The sequence below is a fragment of the Hyla sarda genome, chromosome 6 (assembly GCF_029499605.1).
Source record: "Hyla sarda isolate aHylSar1 chromosome 6, aHylSar1.hap1, whole genome shotgun sequence".
Taxonomy (NCBI): domain Eukaryota; kingdom Metazoa; phylum Chordata; class Amphibia; order Anura; family Hylidae; genus Hyla; species Hyla sarda.
Window position 1 is genome coordinate 91,357,331 of NC_079194.1, and position 23,908 is coordinate 91,381,238.

At 46.5% G+C, this 23,908-nt stretch overlaps 1 protein-coding gene and 1 long non-coding RNA gene across 4 annotated transcripts in view; one reads left to right on the plus strand and one right to left on the minus strand.

Moving 5' to 3' along the window:
* Positions 1–23,908, minus strand: part of DENND6A (DENN domain containing 6A) — a 67,568-nt gene that overhangs the window by 9,270 nt on the left and 34,390 nt on the right. For all 3 annotated transcript variants that reach the window (XR_008844932.1, XM_056524437.1, XM_056524438.1), the window contains 4 exons: positions 20,954–21,049; positions 12,973–13,067; positions 4,630–4,695; positions 4,481–4,545 (listed from right to left, as the gene is read on the minus strand). Coding sequence is in view for 2 of the 3 variants with exons in the window: in XM_056524437.1 (XP_056380412.1) it covers positions 4,481–4,545; positions 4,630–4,695; positions 12,973–13,067; positions 20,954–21,049 (322 nt within the window). In the remaining variant the exon portion in view is untranslated. The remainder of the gene's footprint in view (positions 1–4,480; positions 4,546–4,629; positions 4,696–12,972; positions 13,068–20,953; positions 21,050–23,908) is intronic.
* LOC130275870 (uncharacterized) lies at positions 1,979–23,907 on the plus strand. Its single transcript, XR_008844933.1, has 3 exons — positions 1,979–3,231; positions 20,805–20,890; positions 23,446–23,907. It is a non-coding gene; the product is annotated as an uncharacterized LOC130275870 (long non-coding RNA).

Genomic DNA, 23,908 nt, shown 5'->3' on the forward strand with positions numbered 1-23,908 from the left:
TGGTACCAGTGGTCCCTCAACATACGATGGTAATCCGTTCCAAACGGACCATCGTTTGTTGAAACCATCGTATGTTGAGGGATCCGTGCAATGTAAAGTATAGGACAGTGGTCTACAACCTGCGGACCTCCAGATGTTGCAGAACTACAACACCCAGCATGCCCGGACAGTCAACGGCTGGGTGTTGAAGTTTTGCAGCATCTGGAGGTCCGCAGGTTGTAGACCACTGTTAGAGAAAGTTGTACTCACCTGTCCCTGCCGATCCGGACCGCCACTGCTCGTCACCGCTGCCCGGGATGTCTCCTTCTATCGCTGTCACCGCGTCCCCGACGCTCCGGCAAGGCCTCTGCTTCCCCATCATCCTCGCTCTCAGTCGCCGCCATCACGTCGTTGCGCACGCCGCTCCTATTGGATGACGGGACGGTGTGCGCAGCGACGTGATGACGACGATGGAGAGCGCCGACGATGCAGGGGATCCCGAAAAGGACGTGCCAGAGCCCCGAGGACAGGTAAGTGACCATCCCTGGAGCTCACGGGGCACCGTAAACAGCTATCCGGTGGCAGATGAAGCAGTCTGCGCTGCCGGATAGCCGTTTATGCGATGGCCCCGACATAAAAAAGCATTGTATGTTGATGCTGCCTTCAACATGTTTAAAAATTATCGTATGTCGGGGCCATCGTAGGTTGAGGGGTCATTCTGTATATTGTGCAAACAATGGTGGTAGTGACACATGGAAGCTGTTTTGCAATGCCCTTGGATACATCTGAGACATATGATGCCATATTTGAGAAGACCCTGCAGTACAATTTTTGTGACACCTACAATAGTGTCAGATATTTAGTTTAGTGTAACGTATCATAGTGGTAGGTAGGGGTTAGAAGCACCTCCACAGGCATACCTTAAGAATTACGAACTTATTCTTGATAGATATTTAATATATTATATATATATATTATATATATATATATATATATATATATATATATATATTTTATGCACACATATACACAAATAACAAAAAAGGACAGGGTCGAGCAATTGGAGTACCCAGCATTTCCATTCCCTATGTCTACTTGCCACCTCCTCTTCCTAAATCTGCTTGACAGCGTCTGTTCTGTGTGCAGTAGGGGATGGAAATGCTGGGTCCTTAAAGGATAGAGGATAAGATGTCTGATCGCGGGGGTCCCAACACTCCATGCCGGATGACTGGTGATGCGGGGCGGAGACCTGTGACGTCACAGTCATGCCCGCTCATGATGTCACAGCCACACACCCCTCAATGCAAGTCTATGGAAGACTTGCATTGAGGGGGCATGTGCCGCGGGGCATGACAGTGATGTCACGAGTCTCCGGCGCTCCACCCGAAGCTCTTAACGAACGCCGGGTGCGGCGAGACCCCCGTGATCAGACATCTAATCCCCTATGCTTTGGATAAGGGAAAAGATGTCTAGGTGCGGAGTACCCCTTTAAAGTGATGGGCCTCGCCCTATGGACCCTTGCTGCTCATTCACATATATGAAACCCAAATTGCTCACCTCACAAACACAAATCTAAAATGTAGGCCTGTAACACCTACATAACGCTAAGATTAGTTACACTATGTCAGACAATGTATCTATCTGCATCCAGCTGCTAGGCCATTGGTAGAATATAGGCTGCTTACTTTGAATGAGGCTTTGTTTCTTATTAGAGGTGGTAATATTCTTTAAGGAATAGCTGCAGTTACTACACGTATATACACGCCATATACACTGTGCCTGCCCCAACTATCACACAGAGCTCTACATGATGCTCCTGGCTGCAGACTGTATTCTCTGTCCTGAGAAAACATAACACGCCTGGCAGAACCATGACAGTCAGTGATCACTGGGGCCAGTCTCCTGTAAAGAACGTGACAGTGCCCGTCTGCTTGTTCAAACAACCAGTCACTTTTACTTTTGTAAGGATTGTGCATAAAATAGAAATGTCTCACATATTACGATCGGGTAGTAATACTCTCATTGTGCAAGATCCTTCCTCTGCTTCTTTGCTTCCTGTAACAGAAAACCTCTGCCTATAAAGTAATGACCGCATTATATACGAAGAAACAGGTCTGCAGTAAGTGTCTGAACGGACAACACTTACTGGAAATCTAGTTCATATTAGATTTTTCTATTTTTTCTGGTAGACAACCTTTATTGGGGTACTTACAAGTCATAGAAAAAAAAGAGTCTATACTACCCCTTACTACTATAAGCCAGAAAGTAAAGCTGCTACAACAAGGGCCTAAAAGGGTACTCCAGCGTTTAACTACTAATTCACTATCCACAGGATAGAAGTGTGTGATCGCTGGGGGCTCCAACCTTTGGAAGCCTCTGTGATCCTCAGAACAAGGGCCTAAATTTCCCAGCTGCAAGGTGCACCATGCATCCTCTGGGGGGCGCCAGAGGTAACAGAGTGCAGAGCTTGTGTATCTCTGGCACTTCCATAGAGAATGCATGGAGCTTGTGCCGACCCTGCACTCCATGCAGCTGGGAGATTCAGGGCCTAGAGGTCAGATTCCCCACAATCAAACACTTATCCCCTATCCAAAGGATAGGAAGTCATTGTTAAGTGGAGATCGGTCTTTTTTGTTCTGCTTCTTCATGAAGCAGCCTATTCCTGCAACTGTAAGCAGGTATGACAGCAATATTTTTAAAGAGTTACTACCATCTGCTATAAAAATCCTTATTTCAGAACTATTAGTATCATGTCCTCACCAAGACCATTGAGGACGTGAGCATTATTTGTGCTCCATGCTGCACTCCTCTTGCAGTGTATACACACAACTTGTCAGTGTATTTGCCCTCTCACCTAAAGTAATAACTGCGAGTCAGGTTGTATGGTGCATATATCAAAGTAACAGGACCAAGATGATATCCCGTAATATGCCCAAAATAATGTTTACAAAATTTGAACCCCCCCCCCCAAATTCACTAAAATAACAAACTGTTACTTAACTCTGCCGCCATTCCCACATCAATCCACCATTCTGCATCTGGTGACCTCTTGAGCCAGTCAGCGGCCTTGACCGTCATTCTTTGCACTCCTGGCACCAGGGCCCCTGTCACTGAGCATTTAAACCAGGAATACAGAGCGTGACCGCCAAGGCTGCCAATTAGCTGCAGTGGTCACATGACATACACGGCTGAAGTAACACTAGAGCGCCGACTGGAGGCAGAATGGAATATCAGAGCAGGGACAGAGATACAGTATGTAACAGTTTGTTATTATAATGCAATTGAGGCCTTTATTTTTTAAATATAGATAACCCCATTACATGCTGGAAAAGGCTGACAAAAACCTAGGCACCATGGGGGAGATGTATCAAAACCCGTGCAGAGGAAGAGTGGTGCAGTTGCCCATAGCAACCAATCAGATCGCTTCTTTCATTTTCCACAGGCCTCTAAAGAGGCCTGTGGAAAATGAAAGAAGCAATCTGATTGGTTGCTATGGGCAACTGCACCACTCTTCCTCTGCACAGGTTTTGATAAATCTCCCTCCATGGTGTTAGAGCGTATTACTTCAATGTGTGTTAAGTACCCTAAAAGTGGTATGCCAGTAATAACCGGTTATCTCCAACTCACTAAATATGTGGTAACTGTTAGATTGGTGGAGCTCCAGCCACTGGGTCCCCCATCGATCACCAAAACTCGGGTCTAGTTTCCTGTTTGAATGGAGGTTATTCAAATAAATATGCGCCATATACTTTAAAGCATAGCTATTGTTCTAGGTACATTTTTAAGATGAACGGTCATGTTTTGCATCAGTTCACCCTGGGGGAGATTTATCAAAACCTGCCCAGAGAAAAAGTTGTGGAGTTGCCCATAGCAACCAATCAGATCGCTTCTTTCATTTTAGAAAAGGCCTGTAAAAAATGAAAGAAGCAATCTGATTGGTTGCTATGGGCAACTCCACAACTTTTTCTCTGGACAGGTTTTGATAAATCTACCCCCCACCCCCTTGTTAATTTTTAAAGTATATGGGGGAGATTTATCAAAAACTGTGCAGAAGAAAAGTTGCCCTGTTGCCCATAGCAACCAATTAGATCGCTTCTTTCATTTTGCAGAGGCCTTGTTAAAAGTGAAAGAAGCGATCTGATTGGTTGCTATGGGCAACTGGGCAACTTTTCCTCTGCACAGTTTTTGATAAATCTCCCCCTGTGTTTTCTACTCTTGGAAAGGATAAAAATGTATACGTACTTCAAATTAGATACTAAAACAGTTTCCTATCAAGCCACATTCTGAAAAAACTCAGTGGAATGTGTATATATTTTTATGAAGATAATAAAATAAAGAAAGAAAAATAAATAAATAAAAAAAGAAAATAAACCGTGAAATGTCTGAACCTAGCCTAACCGGGCTGGTTGTCCCCAATTAACTACAATAGTCATATTTTTCTTATTTTTTTGGTCCGGTTCAGACGTGGATGATCACTGTATTGCAGACATTTCCCAATTACCTTCTGTAACTGCTTGATGATTTCCTCGTCTTTGTTCAGAAATGGCTTATAAGAGCTATACACCCCTGCGGAGAAAGAAAACTATAATGACACATAACAGTCTCACATAATAAGCCAATCACAATGATATAATACAAAAGCGCACTCACCAGGCTTTGAATCCAAGGTTTTTAGTGTTTTCAGCTTCTTTACTTTGACCTGTTTGGGCACATCTCCTGCAACGTGTGCAATGTTACATGTTCACAATACTTAAACGTTATACAATGCATTGCTGCCATGCAAAATCTATGAAATCCCTTATTTAAATTAGGGATCGACCGATTATCGGTTTGGCCGATATTATCGACTGATTCACGATTTTGGACATTATCGGTATCGGAAATTACCTTGCCGATAATTCCCCGCCCCGCCCCCCCCAGAGACCACCGCCGCTGCACCATTGCCTCCCCCATCCCTGGTTTTATAATTGCCTGTTCTCGAGACCGGGGGTCCGTGCTACTTCTGGCTCCTGCGATGTGCTGCGCAGCACAATGACGAGTGACGTCCTCAACGCGACGTCACCGTCAATGCACACAGTCACAGCTCAGGAGGACGCCACCGGAGCCAGAAGTAGCGCGGACCCCGGGAACAGGTAATTATAAAACTGGGGATGGGGGAGGCAATGGGGCAGCAGTGGTGGTTGGACTAGGGAGGACCCCAGGAAAGGCAGGGGGAGAGAAGCGGGCAGCGGCGGTCTCTGGCCCCGCAAAAGCCGCTGCAGTTCATTGATTTAAAGTGCCCACTTTAAATCATTAATCTGCAGCAGCTTCTGTGGGGCCGGGGGGGGGGTGGTGGAAATAGCTGATAACGTATACCGGAATATGGGCCTGAAAGGTCACAGATAATCGGTATCGGCCCTAAAAAAAAAAAATTATAAAATCGATATTGGTCGATCCCTAATTTAAATTCTTATTTTTTTAAACTGAAATGTACATAGATGAGTGTTTCTCAAGGAGGGTGCCTCCAACTGTTGGAAAACTACAAATACTGGGAATTGTAGTTGTGCAACAGTTGGAGGCACCCTGCTTGGGAAACACTGACATAGATCATCAACTAAACATCAGTTTCAGCCCCCAAAAAGGACCAAGATCCAATTTCCTATCTGTATATTTTGGAAGTGTGGGAGAAAGCTAGAGGATCCAGCAAAATCCACCTAATACACCAAGTTGGTGTCCTTTACTGGATTCAGATCTTGCACCCATAGAAGAGTCTTTGCTGTTTATGTACTTTATATGGTCATTGGGTGTGACCACATAGTAATTTATTTATCGTAACTATTGAAAACTTGGAAAGTCCAGAATTGTAATATGAGTGATACTCGCACTGTTGTTAAGCATAAATGCTGAAGTCCCCAAAAATACTAGCTTAGGAATTGAGTGCTCAGGGCAGTGTCTGTAATAACCAAGTGTCACATGCCTTTTTCTCAATGCAATAGTCAATTTTAAAGGTCAATACCACTGCCTTACTTCTTCAGGTGGTCTAGCTCAATGGGGGATATTTATCAAAATAGAAGAAAAAAAAACGTAGTTCAGCTCACCACCCAATAAGGACAGTGGATAACAGAACTGCGGCTGCGGTGCGGCACTGCAGGATTGCCAATGCGGGCCGTATCCCGTATGGAATGGATAGAACAAAAACTGGTGGGGTCCAGCTCAGAAAAGTATAAAATTAAAACATAACCTTTACTGAGTGATATTAAAACATGAACAAAAAGCAACAAACACCTAAGGGTGAGTTAAACAAAATGCAGACGAATTTTGAACTTCAAGAGAGTTCTTAGTCATGGCAAAACACGTCGTCAGTGTTTTGTTTTTAATGGACCCTTAGGTTTTTGTTGCTTTTGTTCATGTTTTAAGATCGCTCAGTAAAAGTTCTGTTTTAATTTATACTTTTGTGAGCTCGACCCCACCATTTTGTAGCGATATTTGTCAAAACCTGTGTAGAGGAAAAGGTGGCCAGTTGCTAACAGCAACCAATCAGATTGCTTTTATTTTTCAGAGGCCTTATACAAAATGAAAGAAGCAATACGATTGGTTGCTTTGGGCAAAAGGTCCACTTTTGCTCTGAACAGATTGTAATAAATCTCACCCAATGTTTCTTTCAGCAGCCCTATAAACAGGTTGTAGTCCCATATGCCTTATATCTTGCATATCACAGGAATGGTGGCAGAATGGGTGTTCCAACACTGCTGACCAACTATTCAGAACTACCAGAGTATTCCCAGGCACATTCTGCAGCAACGGGGCAAGTGCTGGTAGACATGAACAGTTTACTATGTCCAGCAAAAAAGCCATGACCATGCATGCCCTGCACAGAGCGAGGAAGAGAACCAATATACAGTGATCCCGTTCTACGATGGCCCCGACATATGATCATTTCAACATACGATGGCCTCTCAGAGGCCATTGTATGTTGAAGGCAGCATCAATATACGATACTTTCATATGTCGGGGCCAGCGCATAAACGGCTATCCAGCAGCGCAGACTGCTTCAGCTGCCGCCAGTTAGCCCTTTAATGTGCCCCGTGTGCTCCGGTGAGCGTCACTCACCTGCCGGATGTTCCGGACCGTCCTCTTCATGCTCCGCTGCATGGCCGTCGGTCTCCTTCATCGTCATAATGTCGCCGCGCACGCCGTCCCGTCATCCAATAGGAGCGGCGTGCGTAGCAACATGATGACACCGATGGAGAGCGAGGATCCAGGGCAGCGGTGACTGTCTGGAGCGGCGGGGACACGCGAGTATAACTACCTATATTATTGCACGGATCCCTCAACATACGATGGATTCAAGTAATGATGGTTCATTTGGAACAAATTACCATCGTATGTTGAGGGATCACTGTACTGACATAGTGGTGACAGGCAGTACAAGAACAGCCTGCAGAAAGAACTAATGTGGGGGATGTAACAAATGGCAACCAGGTAATAAACTAAATAGATTGGATATTTAAAGGGGGTATTCCAGGCAAAAACTTTTTTTTATTTATGTTAACTGGCTCTGGAAAGTTAAACAGATTTGTAACTTACTTCTAGTAAAAAAATCTTAATCCTTCCAATAGTTATTAGCTTCTGAAGTTTTCTGTCTAACTGCTCATTGTTGATGTCACGTCCCGGGAGCTGTGCATTATGGGAAAATATCCCCATAGGAACTGCACAGCTCCCGGGACGCGAGTCATAAGAGAGCAGTTAGACAAAAAACAACAACTCAACTTCAGAAGCTAATAACTATTGGAAGGATTAATATTTTTTAATAGAAGTCATTTACAAATCTTTTTAACTTTCCAGAGCCAGTTGATATATAAAAAAAAGTTTTGGCCTGGAATACCCCTTTAATAGTGTAAAACAGACTTATTATTATTTATTTAAATTTGTATTAAACCAATGATTTTTAAAATTGAAAGGGCAATAATAATGTTCATATGTTGGGACTATCCCTTTAGGATCTGCTCACACGTACAGTATTCTGCACAGATTTATTTGATGCTCAGGATCAGAAGCGGTGTTCAGTCATTTTGTTTACATTAAAATCTGCAGCATAAAATCCTGAGCATCAAATCTGTGCAGAATACTGTACGTGTGAATAGACCATGAGGGTGTGTTCACACGCTATTTGTTCTTGCGGGTTTTCCGCTGCGTATTTGAAAGTTGGCGGGCTCTTCTCGGCTGTCCGAAGCAGATTTTCCGCGGCAGAATTTACGCTGCGGAAAATCCGCTGCAGTCCCTACTGACTTCAATTGGGCTTGCGGCAGATTTTCCACAGCATAAATTCCTCCATGGAAAATCTGCTGCGTACAGCCGAGAAGAGCCCGCCCCCTTTCAAACACGCAGCGGAAAACCCGCAAAAACAAATAGCGTGTGAACGCACCCTTAAAGGGGAATGCATATGTATGGAATATGCAACCATATAATGATCAGTAAAAGGCTGATCTAGAGTTTGTCAGAACACAGAGGTTGCAGTCATGTTTTTTTTCCATGGGACCAGCTACAGATCCTTGTACAGCCGGGTGGTCAAGAAAACCCCTGCGCAGGGAAAAACTCAGAAGCAGGTGCAGTGGTAGATTGGTGCTGCATGACCTGCATTCTCAGGATGGATGGGGACTGGTCAGACACCCACTGATCATAAAAGGGATTAAAAGGGTTACCAGGATTAGAAAAACAGATCTATTTTCTTTCAAAGACAGCACCACACCTATCCTCAGACCGTATGTGGTATTACAACTTGGTTCCATTTACTTCAATGGACTTGAGCTGCAATACCACACGCTACTTGAGTAGTACTAATTTGTTTTTAAGAAATCAGATGTTTGTTCTTGTTGTTTTTTTAAATCCTGGATAACCCATTTAATATCCTAGCCATATGCCATTTGAGATGGGAAAAGCCCCGAAAAATGAATGTTCACCCTTAAAGTGATTCTAAATGAATATGATTAATAAAATCGGAAGTCAAAAAGGAACAAATAGAAGGTTTAAAAAGAGTGGAGGATTAAGAAAAATCAGCCATGATTTCCTATCACCTAGGGCGGTCTTGGGTGGGTGACAGATCCATCTTAAAAGGAGTACTGAGGCCTTATACAACTTACCCCCTATCCCTATTTTTTTATTTACTTTCTCGGCCTGGAGCCCCCCTGGCCTCATCTAAGATTATGGTTTATGAGTGTCTTTAGATCTATTTCTTTATTTCCGTTCTTGGAATACATAAGATGTTAAATATTATACAGGAAAGAAACAGAAAAAATTATAGTTGAGGAAGATTAGTGGAGAAGAGGCTCCAGGATTTAATGGAGGGGCAGAGCCAGGGGAGGGGGGCAGAGCCGGGGGGGGGGAGAGGAGGAGGGAGGCAGAGCCGGGGGGGGGGGAGAGGAGGAGGGAGGCAGAGCCGGGGGGGGGGGGGGGGGAGGAGGAGGGAGGCAGAGCCGGGGGGGGGGGGGGGAGGAGGAGGGGGGGGAGGAGGAGGGAGGCAGAGCCGGGGGGGGGTGGAGGAGGGAGGCAGAGCCGGGGGGGGGTGGAGGAGGAGGGGGGGGAGGAGGAGGGAGGCAGAGCCGGGGGGGGTGGAGGAGGAGGGAGGCAGAGCCGGGGGGGGTGGGAGGAGGAGGGAGGCAGAGCCGGCGGGGGGGGGGGGGAGGAGGAGGGAGGCAGAGCCGGGGGAGGAGGGGGAGGCAGAGCCGGGGGAGGAGGGAGGCAGAGCCGGGGGAGGAGGGAGGCAGAGCCGGGGGAGGAGGGAGGCAGAGCCGGGGGAGGGGAGGAGGAGGGGGGGGGAGGAGGAGGGGGGGGAGGAGGAGGGGGGCAGAGCCGGGGGGGGTGGAGGAGGGAGGCAGAGCCGGGGGGGGGGAGGAGGAGGGAGGCAGAGCCGGGGGAGGAGGAGGGAGGCAGAGCCGGGGAAGGAGGAGGGAGGCAGAGCCGGGGGAGGAGGAGGGAGGCAGAGCCGGGGGAGGAGGGGGGAGGCAGAGCCGGGGGAGGAGGGGGGAGGCAGAGCCGGGGGAGGAGGGGGGAGGCAGAGCCGGGGGAGGAGGGAGGCAGAGCCGGGGGAGGAGGGAGGCAGGCCCCAGGTAGAAAAACAAAAAATTAGGGAGTATGGGGTAAATAAGTACTTCTCCAGTTTAATGCCTGTGTAGCTTTAGGATCAGGAGTACACGTCAACTCTAATTAAAGATCCCTAGGAGGTGTTAAAGGGGTACTCCAGTGGAAAACATTTTTTTTAAATCAACTGGTGCCAGAAAGTTAACAGATTTGTAAATTATTTCTATTAAAAAGCTGATATGTAGTTCTTTTCTTTCTAACCACAGTGCTCTCTGCTGCCACCTCTGTCCATGTCAGGAACTGTCCAGAGCAGGAGAAAATCCCCATAGCAAACCTATCCTGCTCTGGACATTTCCTGACATGGACAGAGGTGTCAGCAGAGAGCACTGTGTTCAGACAGAAGAGAACTACACAATTTCCTCTTTAGCATACAGCAGCTGATAAGTTCTGGACAGATTAAGAATTTTTAATAGAAGTAATTTACAAATCTCTGTTTAACTTTCTGGCACCAGTCGATTAGAAAAAAAAATTCTCACCAGAGCACCCCTTTAAAAAGGAAAACCGACAGATTGTTCACCCACACTAAACACAATACACTGGGTTATAGTTTGGGTGAACATGAGTCAAATAAGCAAAATTATAAGTATTATCCATATTTCCTTTTGTATGCAAAGAAGAACTTAAAGGGGTACTCCTTTGGGCAACTAGTGCCAGAAAGTTAGAGATTTGTAAATTACTTCTTTGTAAAAATCGTAATCCTTCCAGTACTTATCAGCTGCTGAATGTTCCAGAGAAAGTTGTATAGTTCTTTTCCATCTTAACACAGTGCTCTTTGCTGACACATCTGTCTGTGTCAGGAACGATGCAGAGCAGGATAGGTTTGATATGGGGATATGCTCTTTCTCTGGACAGTTCCTGACATGAAGAGAGGTGTCAGCAGAGAGTACTGTGGTCAGACTGGAAAGAACTATACAACTTAATCTAGAGCATAAAGCAGCTAATAAGTACTGAAAGGATTAAGATTTTGAAATACATGTAATTTACAAATCTGTTTAACTCTCTGGAACCAGTTGATTAGAAAAAAAAAATTCCACTGGAGTACCCCTTTAACCCCTTAAGGACGCAGGACGTAAATGTACGTCCTGGTGAGGTGGTACTTAACGCACCAGGACGTACATTTACGTCCTAAGCATAACCGCGGGCATCGGAGCGATGCCCGTGTCATGCGCGGCTGATCCCGGCTGCTAATCGCAGCCAGGGACCCGCCGGCAATGGCCGACGCCCGCGATCTCGCGGGCGTCCGCCATTAACCCCTCAGGTGCCGGGATCAATACAGATCCCGGCATCTGCGGCGGTTCGCGATTTAAATGAACGATCGGATCGCCCGCAGCGCTGCTGCGGGGATCCGATCATTCATAACGCCGCACGGAGGTCCCCTCTCCTTCCTCCGTGCGGCTCCCGGCGTCTCCTGCTCTGGTCTGTGATCGAGCAGACCAGAGCAGGAGATGACCGATAATACTGATCTGTTCTATGTCCTATACATAGAACAGATCAGTATTAGCAATCATGGTATTGCTATGAATAGTCCCCTATGGGGACTATTCAAGTGTAAAAAAAAATGTAAAAAAATGTAAAAGTAAAAGTGAAAAAAAAGTGAAAAATCCCCTCCCCCAATAAAAAAGTAAAACGTCCGTTTTTTCCTATTTTACCCCCAAAAAGCGTAAAAAACATTTTTTATAGACATATTTGGTATCGCCGCGTGCGTAAATGTCCGAACTATTAAAATAAAATGTTAATGATCCCGTACGGTGAACGGCGTGAACGAAAAAAAATTAAAAAAGTCCAAAATTCCTACTTTTTTAATACATTTTATTTAAAAAAAATTATAAAAAATGTATTAAAAGTTTTTTATATGCAAATGTGGTATCAAAAAAGTACAGATCATGGCGCAAAAAATGAGCCCCCATACCGCCACTTATACGGAAAAATAAAAAAGTTAGAGGTCATCAAAATAAAGGGATTATAAACGTACTAATTTGGTTAAAAAGTTTGTGATTTTTTTTAAGCGCAACAATAATATAAAAGTATATAATAATGGGTATCATTTTAATCGTATTGACCCTCAGAATAAAGAACACATGTCACTTTTACCATAAATTGTACGGCGTGAAAACAAACCTTCCAAAATTAGCAAAATTGCGTTTTTCGTTTTAATTTCCCCACAAAAATAGTGTTTTTTGGTTGCGCCATACATTTTATGATATAATGAGTTATGTCATTACAAAGGACAACTGGTCGCGCAAAAAACAAGCCCTCATACTAGTCTGTGGATGAAAATATAAAAGAGTTATGATTTTTAGAAGGCGAGGAGGAAAAAATGAAAACGTAAAAATTAAATTGTCTGAGTCCTTAAGGCCAAAATGGGCTGAGTCCTTAAGGGGTTAAAGATTACAGAAGGAAAAAAAAAATAAGTATGATTAATCTTACATATTTATAAATCAGACAAAGTTCTGTTTTTGTGAGTAAAATGCTCAAGTTCTGTCTGCCTGCAGCCACCACAAGCAGACGTTTAGGATCTTACAGTCAGTATACCTTCTATAGCACAAGATATATTCAAAACATAGAGATCCAAGATAAACTATAACAAGAATCCGCTCATAATGTTGAATTGTTATTTGTTAGCCCTCATATCTTTTGTACTCCCCGATGTGCTGAGCCTGTATAGTTGTAATGAGGGTAATCTGCAAGAACATCCAGATAAGGGGCCAGGAAAGGGAGGTAACACTGAGGTGCTTTACCTTTCCCTCAGTTTTGATGCATTATTCAATTGCTGCTATAGTACATGTCAGTGGTGCAGTTTACTTTAAGATATTACAATAAAAATATGAAAAAAGCATTATTATGTGAACAATGTGGTTTAGAGAGAGCAGTTCTTACCTGCCAATTTCACATCTCCAATTCGTATTATGTGTGGCCAATGCTGCAGAGTTTTCGCAAAGAAAGGATTGGTAACACCGAAGATAACAGAAGGTCTATGGAGATGAGAACAAGAGTAATAATGCAGCAACATGAAAAGGACTAAAGCATTATTCTCTCATTCATCACCATTATACATTGTGTTCTTACACCTGCTGGAATGTGCCCGTTTTTTTTATTTTATTTTTTATTCTGGCACTGTAGAATAAATATAAAATCTGTGTCCGGGCCTTCGGTTCTGGTCCCCAGCCTTTCATCTTTTCAACCTGCTTTTGAGACATGCGCTCGGGGCAGGACCTTCCTGTTGACCTATTTACTGGCTGAGGAGGGACACGGCTGCAACCAGTAATTGATGGTCCTGGTCGGAGCTGTCACGATGCCGGCTGGCAGGTAGTGGATCCTCTGTGCCAGAGAGGGATTGGCGTGGACCGTGCTAGTGGACCGGTTCTAAGCCACTACTGGTTTTCACCAGAGCCCGCCGCAAAGCGGGATGGTCTTGCTGCGGCGGTAGAGACCAGGTCGTATCCACTAGCAACGGCTCACCTCTCTGGCTGCTGAAGATAGGCGCGGTACAAGGGAGTAGGCAAAAGCAAGGTCGGACGTAGCAGAAGGTCGGGGCAGGCAGCAAGGATCGTAGTCAGGGGCAACGGCAGAAGGTCTGGAAACACAGGCAAGGAACACACAAGGAACGCTTTCACTGGCACTAAGGCAACAAGATCCGGCAAGGGAGTGCAGGGGAAGTGAGGTGATATAGGGAAGTGCACAGGTGAACACACTGATTGGAACCACTGCGCCAATCAGCGGCGCAGTGGCCCTTTAAATCGCAGAGACCCGGCGCGCGCGCGCCCTAGGGAGCGGGGCCGCGCGCGCCGGGACAGAACAGACGGAGAGCGAGTCAGGTAGGGGAGCCGGGGTGCGCATCGCGAGCGGGCGCAACCCGCATCGCGAATCGCATCCCGGCTGGCAGCGGAATCGCAGCGCCCCGGGTCAGAGGACGTGACCGGAGCGCTGCCGCGGGGAGAGTGAAGCGAGCGCTCCGGGGAGGAGCGGGGACCCGGAGCGCTCGGCGTAACAGTACCCCCCCCCTTGGGTCTCCCCCTCTTCTTAGAGCCTGAGAACCTGAGGAGCAGACTTTTGTCTAGGATGTTGTCCTCAGGTTCCCAGGATCTCTCTTCAGGACCACAACCCTCCCAGTCCACTAAAAAAAAATTTTTCCCTCTGACCTTTTTGGCAGCTAAAATTTCTTTGACCGAGAAGATGTCCGAGGAGCCGGAAACAGGAGTGGGAGGAACAGATTTGGGAGAAAAACGGTTGAGGATGAGTGGTTTGAGAAGAGAGACGTGAAAGGCATTAGGGATACGAAGAGAGGGAGGAAGAAGAAGTTTATAAGAGACAGGATTAATTTGACACAAAATTTTGAAAGGACCAAGATAGCGTGGTCCCAACTTGTAGCTAGGGACACGGAAGCGGACATATTTAGCGGAGAGCCATACCTTGTCTCCAGGGGAAAAAACGGGGGGAGCTCTTCTTTTCTTATCCGCGAACTTCTTCATGCGTGATGAAGCCTGTAAGAGAGAATTTTGGGTCTCTCTCCATATGATGGAAAGGTCACGAGAAATTTCATCCACAGCGGGCAGACCAGAGGGCAAGGGAGTAGGGAGGGGGGGAAGAGGGTGACGGCCGTACACCACGAAAAATGGGGATTTGGAGGAAGACTCAGAGACCCTGAAGTTATACGAGAATTCGGCCCATGGGAGGAGATCTGCCCAGTCATCCTGGCGGGAGGAAACAAAATGTCGCAAATAATCACCCAAGATCTGGTTAATCCTTTCTACTTGTCCATTGGACTGGGGATGATATGCAGAAGAAAAATTTAATTTAATCTTGAGTTGTTTACAGAGAGCCCTCCAGAATTTAGACACGAATTGGACGCCTCTATCCGAGACAATCTGCGTAGGCAACCCGTGAAGACGAAAAATGTGTACAAAAAATTGTTTAGCCAACTGAGGCGCAGAAGGAAGACCAGGAAGAGGGATGAAATGTGCCATTTTGGAGAATCGATCAACGACCACCCAAATAACAGTGTTGCCACGGGAAGGGGGTAAATCAGTAATAAAATCCATACCAATCAGAGACCAAGGCTGTTCGGGGACAGGCAGAGGATGAAGAAAACCAGCGGGCTTCTGGCGAGGAGTCTTATCCCGGGCACAGATAGTGCAGGCTCGCACAAAGTCCACAACATCCGTCTCCAGAGTCGGCCACCAATAGAAGCGGGAGATGAGTTGCACAGATTTCTTGATACCCGCATGACCTGCGAGATGGGAGGAGTGACCCCATTTGAGGATTCCGAGGCGTTGGCGAGGAGAAACAAAGGTCTTTCCTGGAGGAGTCTGCCTGATGGAGGCAGGAGAAGTGGAGATCAGGCAGTCAGGTGGAATGATGTGTTGCGGAGAGAGTTCAACTTCTGAGGCATCCGAGGAACGAGAGAGAGCATCGGCCCTAATGTTCTTATCGGCAGGACGAAAGTGAATCTCAAAATTAAATCGGGCAAAGAACAGAGACCACCGGGCCTGGCGAGGATTCAGCCGTTGGGCAGACTGGAGGTAGGAGAGGTTCTTGTGGTCGGTGTAGATAATAACAGGAGAACTTGATCCCTCCAGCAGATGCCTCCATTCCTCAAGTGCTAATTTAATGGCTAGAAGCTCTCGATCCCCGATGGAGTAGTTCCTCTCCGCTGGAGAGAAGGTCCTAGAGAAAAAACCACAAGTGACAGCATGCCCGGAAGAATTTTTTTGTAGAAGAACAGCTCCAGCTCCCACTGAGGAGGCATCAACCTCCAATAGGAAGGGTTTGGAAGGGTCAGGTCTGGAGAGGACGGGAGCCGAAGAAAAGGCAGACTTGAGTCGTTTAAAGGCGTCTTCTGCTTGAGGAGGCCAGGACTTGGGATCAGCATTTTTTTTGGTTAAAGCCACGATAGGAGCCACAATGGTAGAAAAATGTGGAATAAATTGCCTGTAATAATTGGCGAACCCCAAAAAGCGTTGGATAGCACGGAGTCCGGAGGGGCGTGGCCAATCTAAGACGGCAGAGAGTTTGTCTGGATCCATCTGTAGTCCCTGGCCAGAGACCAAATATCCTAGAAAAGGAAGAGATTGGCATTCAAACAGACATTTCTCAATTTTGGCATAGAGTTGGTTGTCACGAAGTCTCTGAAGAACCATACGGACATGCTGGCGGTGTTCTTCTAGATTGGCAGAAAAAATTAGGATATCGTCCAGATATACAACAACACAGGAGTATAACAGATCACGAAAAATTTCATTGACAAAGTCTTGGAAGACGGCAGGGGCGTTGCACAGTCCAAAGGGCATGACCAGATACTCAAAGTGTCCATCTCTGGTGTTAAATGCCGTTTTCCACTCGTCCCCCTCTCTGATGCGGATGAGGTTATAGGCGCCTCTTAAGTCCAATTTAGTGAAGATGTGGGCACCTTGGAGGCGATCAAAGAGTTCAGAGATGAGGGGTAAGGGGTAGCGGTTCTTAACCGTGATTTTATTAAGACCGCGGTAGTCAATGCAAGGACGTAGGGAGCCATCTTTTTTGGACACAAAGAAAAATCCGGCTCCGGCAGGAGAGGAGGATTTACGGATAAAGCCCTTCTTTAGATTCTCCTGGACGTATTCGGACATGGCAAGAGTCTCTGGGGCAGAGAGAGGATAAATTCTGCCCCGGGGTGGAGTAGTGCCCGGGAGGAGGTCGATAGGGCAATCATAAGGCCTGTGAGGAGGTAGAGTCTCAGCTTGTTTTTTGCAGAAAACATCCGCGAAGTCCATATAGGCCTTAGGGAGACCGGTTACTGGAGGAACCACAGAGTTACGGCAAGGGTTACTGGGAACCGGTTTTAGACAGTTCTTGGAACAAGAGGACCCCCAACTCTTGATCTCCCCAGTGGACCAATCCAGGGTAGGGGAATGAAGTTGAAGCCAGGGAAGTCCAAGGAGAATTTCCGAGGTGCAATTGGGGAGGACCAAAAGTTCAATCCTCTCATGATGAGATCCGATGCTCATAAGAAGGGGCTCCGTGCGGAAACGTATGGTACAGTCCAATCTTTCATTATTTATACAATTGATGTAGAGGGGTCTGGCGAGACTGGTCACCGGGATGTTGAACCTGTTGACGAGAGAGGCCAAAATAAAATTTCCTGCAGATCCAGAGTCCAAGAAGGCCACTGTAGAGAAGGAGAAGGCAGAGGCAGACATCCGCACAGGCACAGTAAGACGTGGAGAAGCAGAGTAGACATCAAGGACTGTCTCACCTTTGTGCGGAGTCAGCGTACGTCTTTCCAGGCGGGGAGGACGGATAGGACAATCTCTCAGGAAGTGTTCGGTACTAGCACAGTACAGGCAGAGGTTCTCCATACGGCGTCGTGTCCTCTCTTGAGGTGTCAGGCGAGACCGGTCGACCTGCATAGCCTCCACGGCGGGAGGCACAGGAACAGATTGCAGGGGACCAGAGGAGAGAGGAGCCGAGGAGAAGAAACGCCTCGTGCGAACAGAGTCCATATCTTGGCGGAGTTCCTGACGCCTTTCGGAAAAACGCATGTCAATGCGAGTGGCTAGGTGAATAAGTTCATGTAGATTAGCAGGAATTTCTCGTGCGGCCAGAACATCTTTAATGTTGCTGGATAGGCCTTTTTTGAAGGTCGCGCAGAGGGCCTCATTATTCCAGGACAATTCTGAAGCAAGAGTACGGAATTGTACGGCATACTCGCCAACGGAAGAATTACCCTGGACCAGGTTCAACAGGGCAGTCTCAGCAGAAGAGGCTCGGGCAGGTTCCTCAAAGACACTTCGGATTTCCGAGAAGAAGGAGTGTACAGAGGCAGTGACGGGGTCATTGCGGTCCCAGAGCGGTGTGGCCCATGACAGGGCTTTTCCGGACAGAAGGCTGACTACGAAAGCCACCTTAGACCTTTCAGTGGGAAACAGGTCCGACATCATCTCCAGATGCAGGGAACATTGGGAAAGAAAGCCACGGCAAAACTTAGAGTCCCCATCAAATTTATCCGGCAAGGATAAGCGTATCCCAGGAGCGGCCACTCGCTGCGGAGGAGGTGCAGGAGCTGGCGGAGGAGATGACTGCTGAAGCTGTGGTAGTAACTGTTGTAGCATAACGGTCAGTTGAGACAGCTGTTGGCCTTGTTGCGCTATCTGTTGTGACTGCTGGGCGACCACCGTGGTGAGGTCAGCGACAACTGGCAGAGGAACTTCAGCGGGATCCATGGCCGGATCTACTGTCACGATGCCGGCTGGCAGGTAGTGGATCCTCTGTGCCAGAGAGGGATTGGCGTGGACCGTGCTAGTGGACCGGTTCTAAGCCACTACTGGTTTTCAGCCCGCCGCAAAGCGGGATGGTCTTGCTGCGGCGGTAGAGACCAGGTCGTATCCACTAGCAACGGCTCACCTCTCTGGCTGCTGAAGATAGGCGCGGTACAAGGGAGTAGGCAAAAGCAAGGTCGGACGTAGCAGAAGGTCGGGGCAGGCAGCAAGGATCGTAGTCAGGGGCAACGGCAGAAGGTCTGGAAACACAGGCAAGGAACACACAAGGAACGCTTTCACTGGCACTAAGGCAACAAGATCCGGCAAGGGAGTGCAGGGGAAGTGAGGTGATATAGGGAAGTGCACAGGTGAACACACTGATTGGAACCACTGCGCCAATCAGCGGCGCAGTGGCCCTTTAAATCGCAGAGACCCGGCGCGCGCGCGCCCTAGGGAGCGGGGCCGCGCGCGCCGGGACAGAACAGACGGAGAGCGAGTCAGGTAGGGGAGCCGGGGTGCGCATCGCGAGCGGGCGCAACCCGCATCGCGAATCGCATCCCGGCTGGCAGCGGAATCGCAGCGCCCCGGGTCAGAGGACGTGACCGGAGCGCTGCCGCGGGGAGAGTGAAGCGAGCGCTCCGGGGAGGAGCGGGGACCCGGAGCGCTCGGCGTAACAGGAGCACTTGTTTCGGAAGCAGTTTGAAGAGACTAGCAGCTGGGGCAAAAGAAGAGCCGGAGCTGCGGGGGATCAGGGGCAAGCAAGTATAGTTTTTCTTTTCTATTTTACTAGGGACCCAGCACAGATTTTTATCTACCATATATACTCAAGTAGAAGCAGAGTTTTTCGTGCTGAAAACGCCCCCCTCGGCTTATACTCGAGTGAACTCTCCATCTTTCAATCCCTTCTCAGTGGTCTTCAACCTGCGGACCTCCAGATGTTGCAAAACTACAACTCCCAGCATGCCCAGACAGCCATCGGCTGTCCGGGCATGCTGGGAGTTGTAGTTTTGAAATATCTGGAGGTCCGCAGGTTGAAGACCACTGTGGCCTTAGTCATCATCCAGACCCCCCTTTAGTTTTCTACTCACCTCCCCTCGGTGGGAAGGAAGGGGAGAGCTGGTCCGGGCCATCTATGCTGCAGGGACCGTCCGGTGGGGAGGGTTAGTCGTTCCAGGCTGTACCTCTTCTCCGTCCGGGCTGGCCCCGAACTAGTGACGTTGCCTTGACGACGACATACAGGGACGTCCCTGCGCATGAACGTCCCTGTGCGTCGTTGTCAAGGCAACGTCACCAGTTCGGGGCTGGCCCGGAGAGGAGAAGAGGGCCTACCGGTGAAGATGGACAGCCCGGAATGACTAACCCTCCCCACCGGACGGTCCCTGCAGCATAGATGGCCCGGACCAGCTCACCCTTCCTTCCCACCGAGGGGAGGCGAGTAGAAAACTAAAGGAGGGTCTGGATGATGACAAAGGCCGCAGTGTTCTTTAACCTGTGGACCTCCAGATGTTTCAAAACTACAACTCCCAGCATGTTGAAGACGACTGAACAGGATTGACAAGCGGTGATGATGAAAGGGGGGGGGGGGGGGGGAGATGATGATGATGTATTTCCCACCCTAGGCTTATAGTCAAGTCAATAACTTTTCCTGGGTTTTTGGCGTGAAATTAGGGGCCTCGGCTTATAATCGGGTCGGCTTATACTCGAGTAAATACGGTACATCCCCAGAATACCTTTTAAATGTTTGTTTTTGAACCTTTGATATTTTTCCACAAAATGTGTTTTCGCTTTATACGTCACTGCACTCCAAGAGAAATTACTTATTTATTTTTCCACTGATGTAGCCATAGGATGGATATGTTTTTGCGGTACAATGTAACTTCACAGCTTGGTACCAAATATGTATTTATTTTAGGGAAGCCATCTGAAAATGCATAATTTTTACTACTTTTTTTTTTTGGGGGCCCTCTAAGAAACTTAAATCAGCTTTTGATCACTTAATAACTATTTGGAATACACAGAATGCCAACGCATTATTGCGTGTCAGTGTTACACATATACACGTGTAGCATAAAGCAAAAGAAGGGGGTATTTTGAAAGGGGGGGGGGGGGTGGCTTGTTCTGGAGATCAGTGGGTATTCCAATGGTCGAACTCACACTAATCTCAGCTTTTATCACCTATACAGTGGATAAGTGATAAATGCTTCTGGCTGGAATAACACTGTGTGCCAAGGGGTTAAGCATGACTCTAGGTCTCACCTTGGGGAATGGAGTTAATGGTTTGTTAATTATGAAGTGAAATTTTTGTGCATATTAAATCTCTGTTCACAATAGAATCAAGGCTTCTATGAAACTGAGGTACGACTGCTATGATGGATCCGTAACGAGCAGATCATCTTTATTAAAGTTAATGCAGTCCATTCTGGTTTTGGCATTTTAAGTAATAGAAGTAGCAATAGAGATTGTGCTATTTTGCAGGCAATAAATCTGGAAAGGCCAGCAGAAATCCCTGAAGTCGAACGTGAACAGAGCCTTACAGAAGTACCAAAGACAGTAATAAGATGGTAAATTGCCTTCTGAATTGGTAGTTTATCAGATCCCTCACAATTTGCTCTGACAATACATACGGTGCCTGTGTGCGGGTGGTATACTCTTTGAATTCTGCATCGTGGATGGTGAAGTACGGTCTGAAATCACTGCAGTATTTCAGAGGGGCTATGCACCTGAACACAAAGATGAAAAATAATAAATGCTGATTCTGTCAAGACATAACAAATAACATCAAATTGCCTTTAGTATTAGATCTGTACAACAAGACAAAAAGATGTGTTCGGAATTGCAGAAAACAATGTCAACAAATACATAATACAACTGTGCCTTAAAGGGGCTGTATGGCTTACGAAAAACCATTCACAATTATTATGGCAATCTGAATTAATAAGGTCTCGACAGACAGGAGAATGGGCCCAAAAAGTGTCACCTATTCTGAAGGACTAGCCCATGTTTATTGATTTAAATGGCTTGTACAGGATAAGGAAAACATGGTGGTCTTCTAGAAACAGCTCAATACTGGTCCATCGCTTGTATGTATTATAGCGGCAGCTCAGTCCTATTCCCTATTATAAGACTTCTTTAAAGGGGTACTCCGGTGAAAACCTTTTTTCTTTTCAATCAACTGGTGGCAGAAAGTTAAACATATTTGTAAATTAGCTCTATAAAAAAATCTTAATCCTTCCAGTACTTATTAGCTGCTGAATGCTACAGAGGAAATTCCTTTCTTTTTGGAACACTGATGACATCACGAGCACAGTGCTCTCTGCTGACATCTCTGTCCATTTTAGCAACCATGCATAGCAGATGTATGCTAAGGGCAGCATGGTGGCTCAGTGGTTAGCACTGCTGCCTTGCAGTGCTGGGGACTTGGGTTCAAATCCCACTAAGGACAACAATAAATAAAGAGTTATTATTATTATAATGACATCAGCAGAGAGAACTGTGCTCGTGATGTCATCATAGAGCATTCCAAAAAGAAAATAATTTCCTCTGTAGTATTCAGCAGCTAATAAGTACAGGAAGGACAAAGATTTTTTTAATAGAAGTAATTTACAAATATGTTTAACTTTCTGCCACCAGTTGATTTAAAAAGAAAAAAAAGGTTTTCACCGGAGTACCCCTTTAAATAGGTACTGTCAGATACAAAAACTTTTTATATGTTGTACATATTGGAAAAACACTAGCCTAATATACTTAATTAGAAAATGTTATTTCCTTTTTATAGAAATCATGGCTTATATAATCATGGTTTGTCCAAGCTGAAGCACAGGCATGGACAGAGTCTAGAAAGTGAGGGTAGGCTAGCACTCCTCTGTGCTCTCTCCTGTCTGACAACACTCCTCTGTGCTCTCTCCTGTCTGACAGCACTCCTCTGTGCTCTCTCCTGTCTGACAGCACTCCTCTGTGCTCTCTCCTGTCTGACAGCACTCCTCTGTGCTCTCTCCTGTCTGACAGCACTCCTCTGTGCTCTCTCCTGTCTGACAGCACTCCTCTGTGCTCTCTCCTGTCTGACAGCACTCCTCTGTGCTCTCTCCTGTCTGATAGCACTCCTCTGGGCTCTCTCCTGTCTGACAGCACTCCTCTGTGCTCTCTCCTGTCTGACAGCACTCCTCTGTGCTCTCTCCTGTCTGATAGCACTCCTCTGTGCTCTCCCCTGTCTGATAGAACAGGAGAGAGCACAGAGGAGAGCCATCAGACAGGAAAGAGCACAGAGGAGTGCTATCAGTCAGGAGAGAGCACAGAGTTATATTTATACACCAAGTTATAGTGCGAGTGAACAGCAATAAAACGAGGGTTCACTTACGTTAATTGGTCTTGTTCTGCCTCCCAGGATCCTCATTGCTATAGCGCTGCTGTGCTTGCCAAGCTCCCCTGCCTTCTCTATACACAGCGATATGGCCGCCCATCTGTTGAATTTTCACATTTCTTCAATCTCTTGTCCTAGTGATGTACGAGCATACACTGGAGAGGTGCCTGTGCTCTGCTACAATAGCAGTGATCATGAGCCCGCAGGCTCTCACATCACTAGGATATAGGAGTTGTAACAAAAAAGATATACTGGGAGGCATAACTTTAAATCCACAGGACCAATTAATGTAAGTGATCCCTTGTTTTAATGCTGTTTACCTGCACTATAACCCAGCTGGATTTTGTGCGGGTTTACAGCCTGTCAGTTTTCCTTTAAGTGTGAATTCACATACACTGTAGATTTGAAGTTGTGAAATCCGCAACATCAGATTTTACAAGGGAATTGTATTTTTGACTGCTTTGTAAAATATGCAACTGCGGATTTCCCAACTGCAGGATCTGGTATGTGCAAATACACCCTGAGGGCTCAAAACACAGAATTATGCCGAAATGCAAAGCCCCATTGAATTCAATGGGATTCTGCCAATAATTCCATAAGATTTAAAGACAGGTATTGTGGAGTCATTTTGTGGAACGTGAATGCAACAGCAGAATTTCATTAAATATAATCTGCTTTAAATTTTGGCATTCCACCCGGAAATCTTGTTATGTGAATTGACCCTTAGGCTATGCTCACACGTCTTTATTTTTCCTGCAGATTTGCTGCCCATTGACTTCACATCAATCTCTGTCCCCAGTGGGGTTCATAATCTAATTTCCCTATCTCAGGCACACACCTCAGGTAATCTCAATTTTGAATGCTGAAGGAAAGCCATGCATAAAAAACTCCAAGCAAACATGGCTCTTGCATACCCCAGAACCACCATGCTGCCCAACAAAGAGGAAGATTTATCAAAACATGTGCAGGTGAAGAGAGACGCAGTTGCCCATAGCAACCATACAACGTTTTTTTTTTTTTTAAATGGAAGAAGTTATTTAATTGGTTGCTATGGGCAACTGCACCACTTTTCTTCTACAGTGTTTGTAATATCTAATGGATAAAGAATGGACATTGAGCCAACACAGAAAACAGTCATCCATCCCTACAAGTTATTTGTGTATAGTCTCTGTGTGAATTCACATAAATTAGACGATTCCAGCTGACAGGAACCCATATGGAT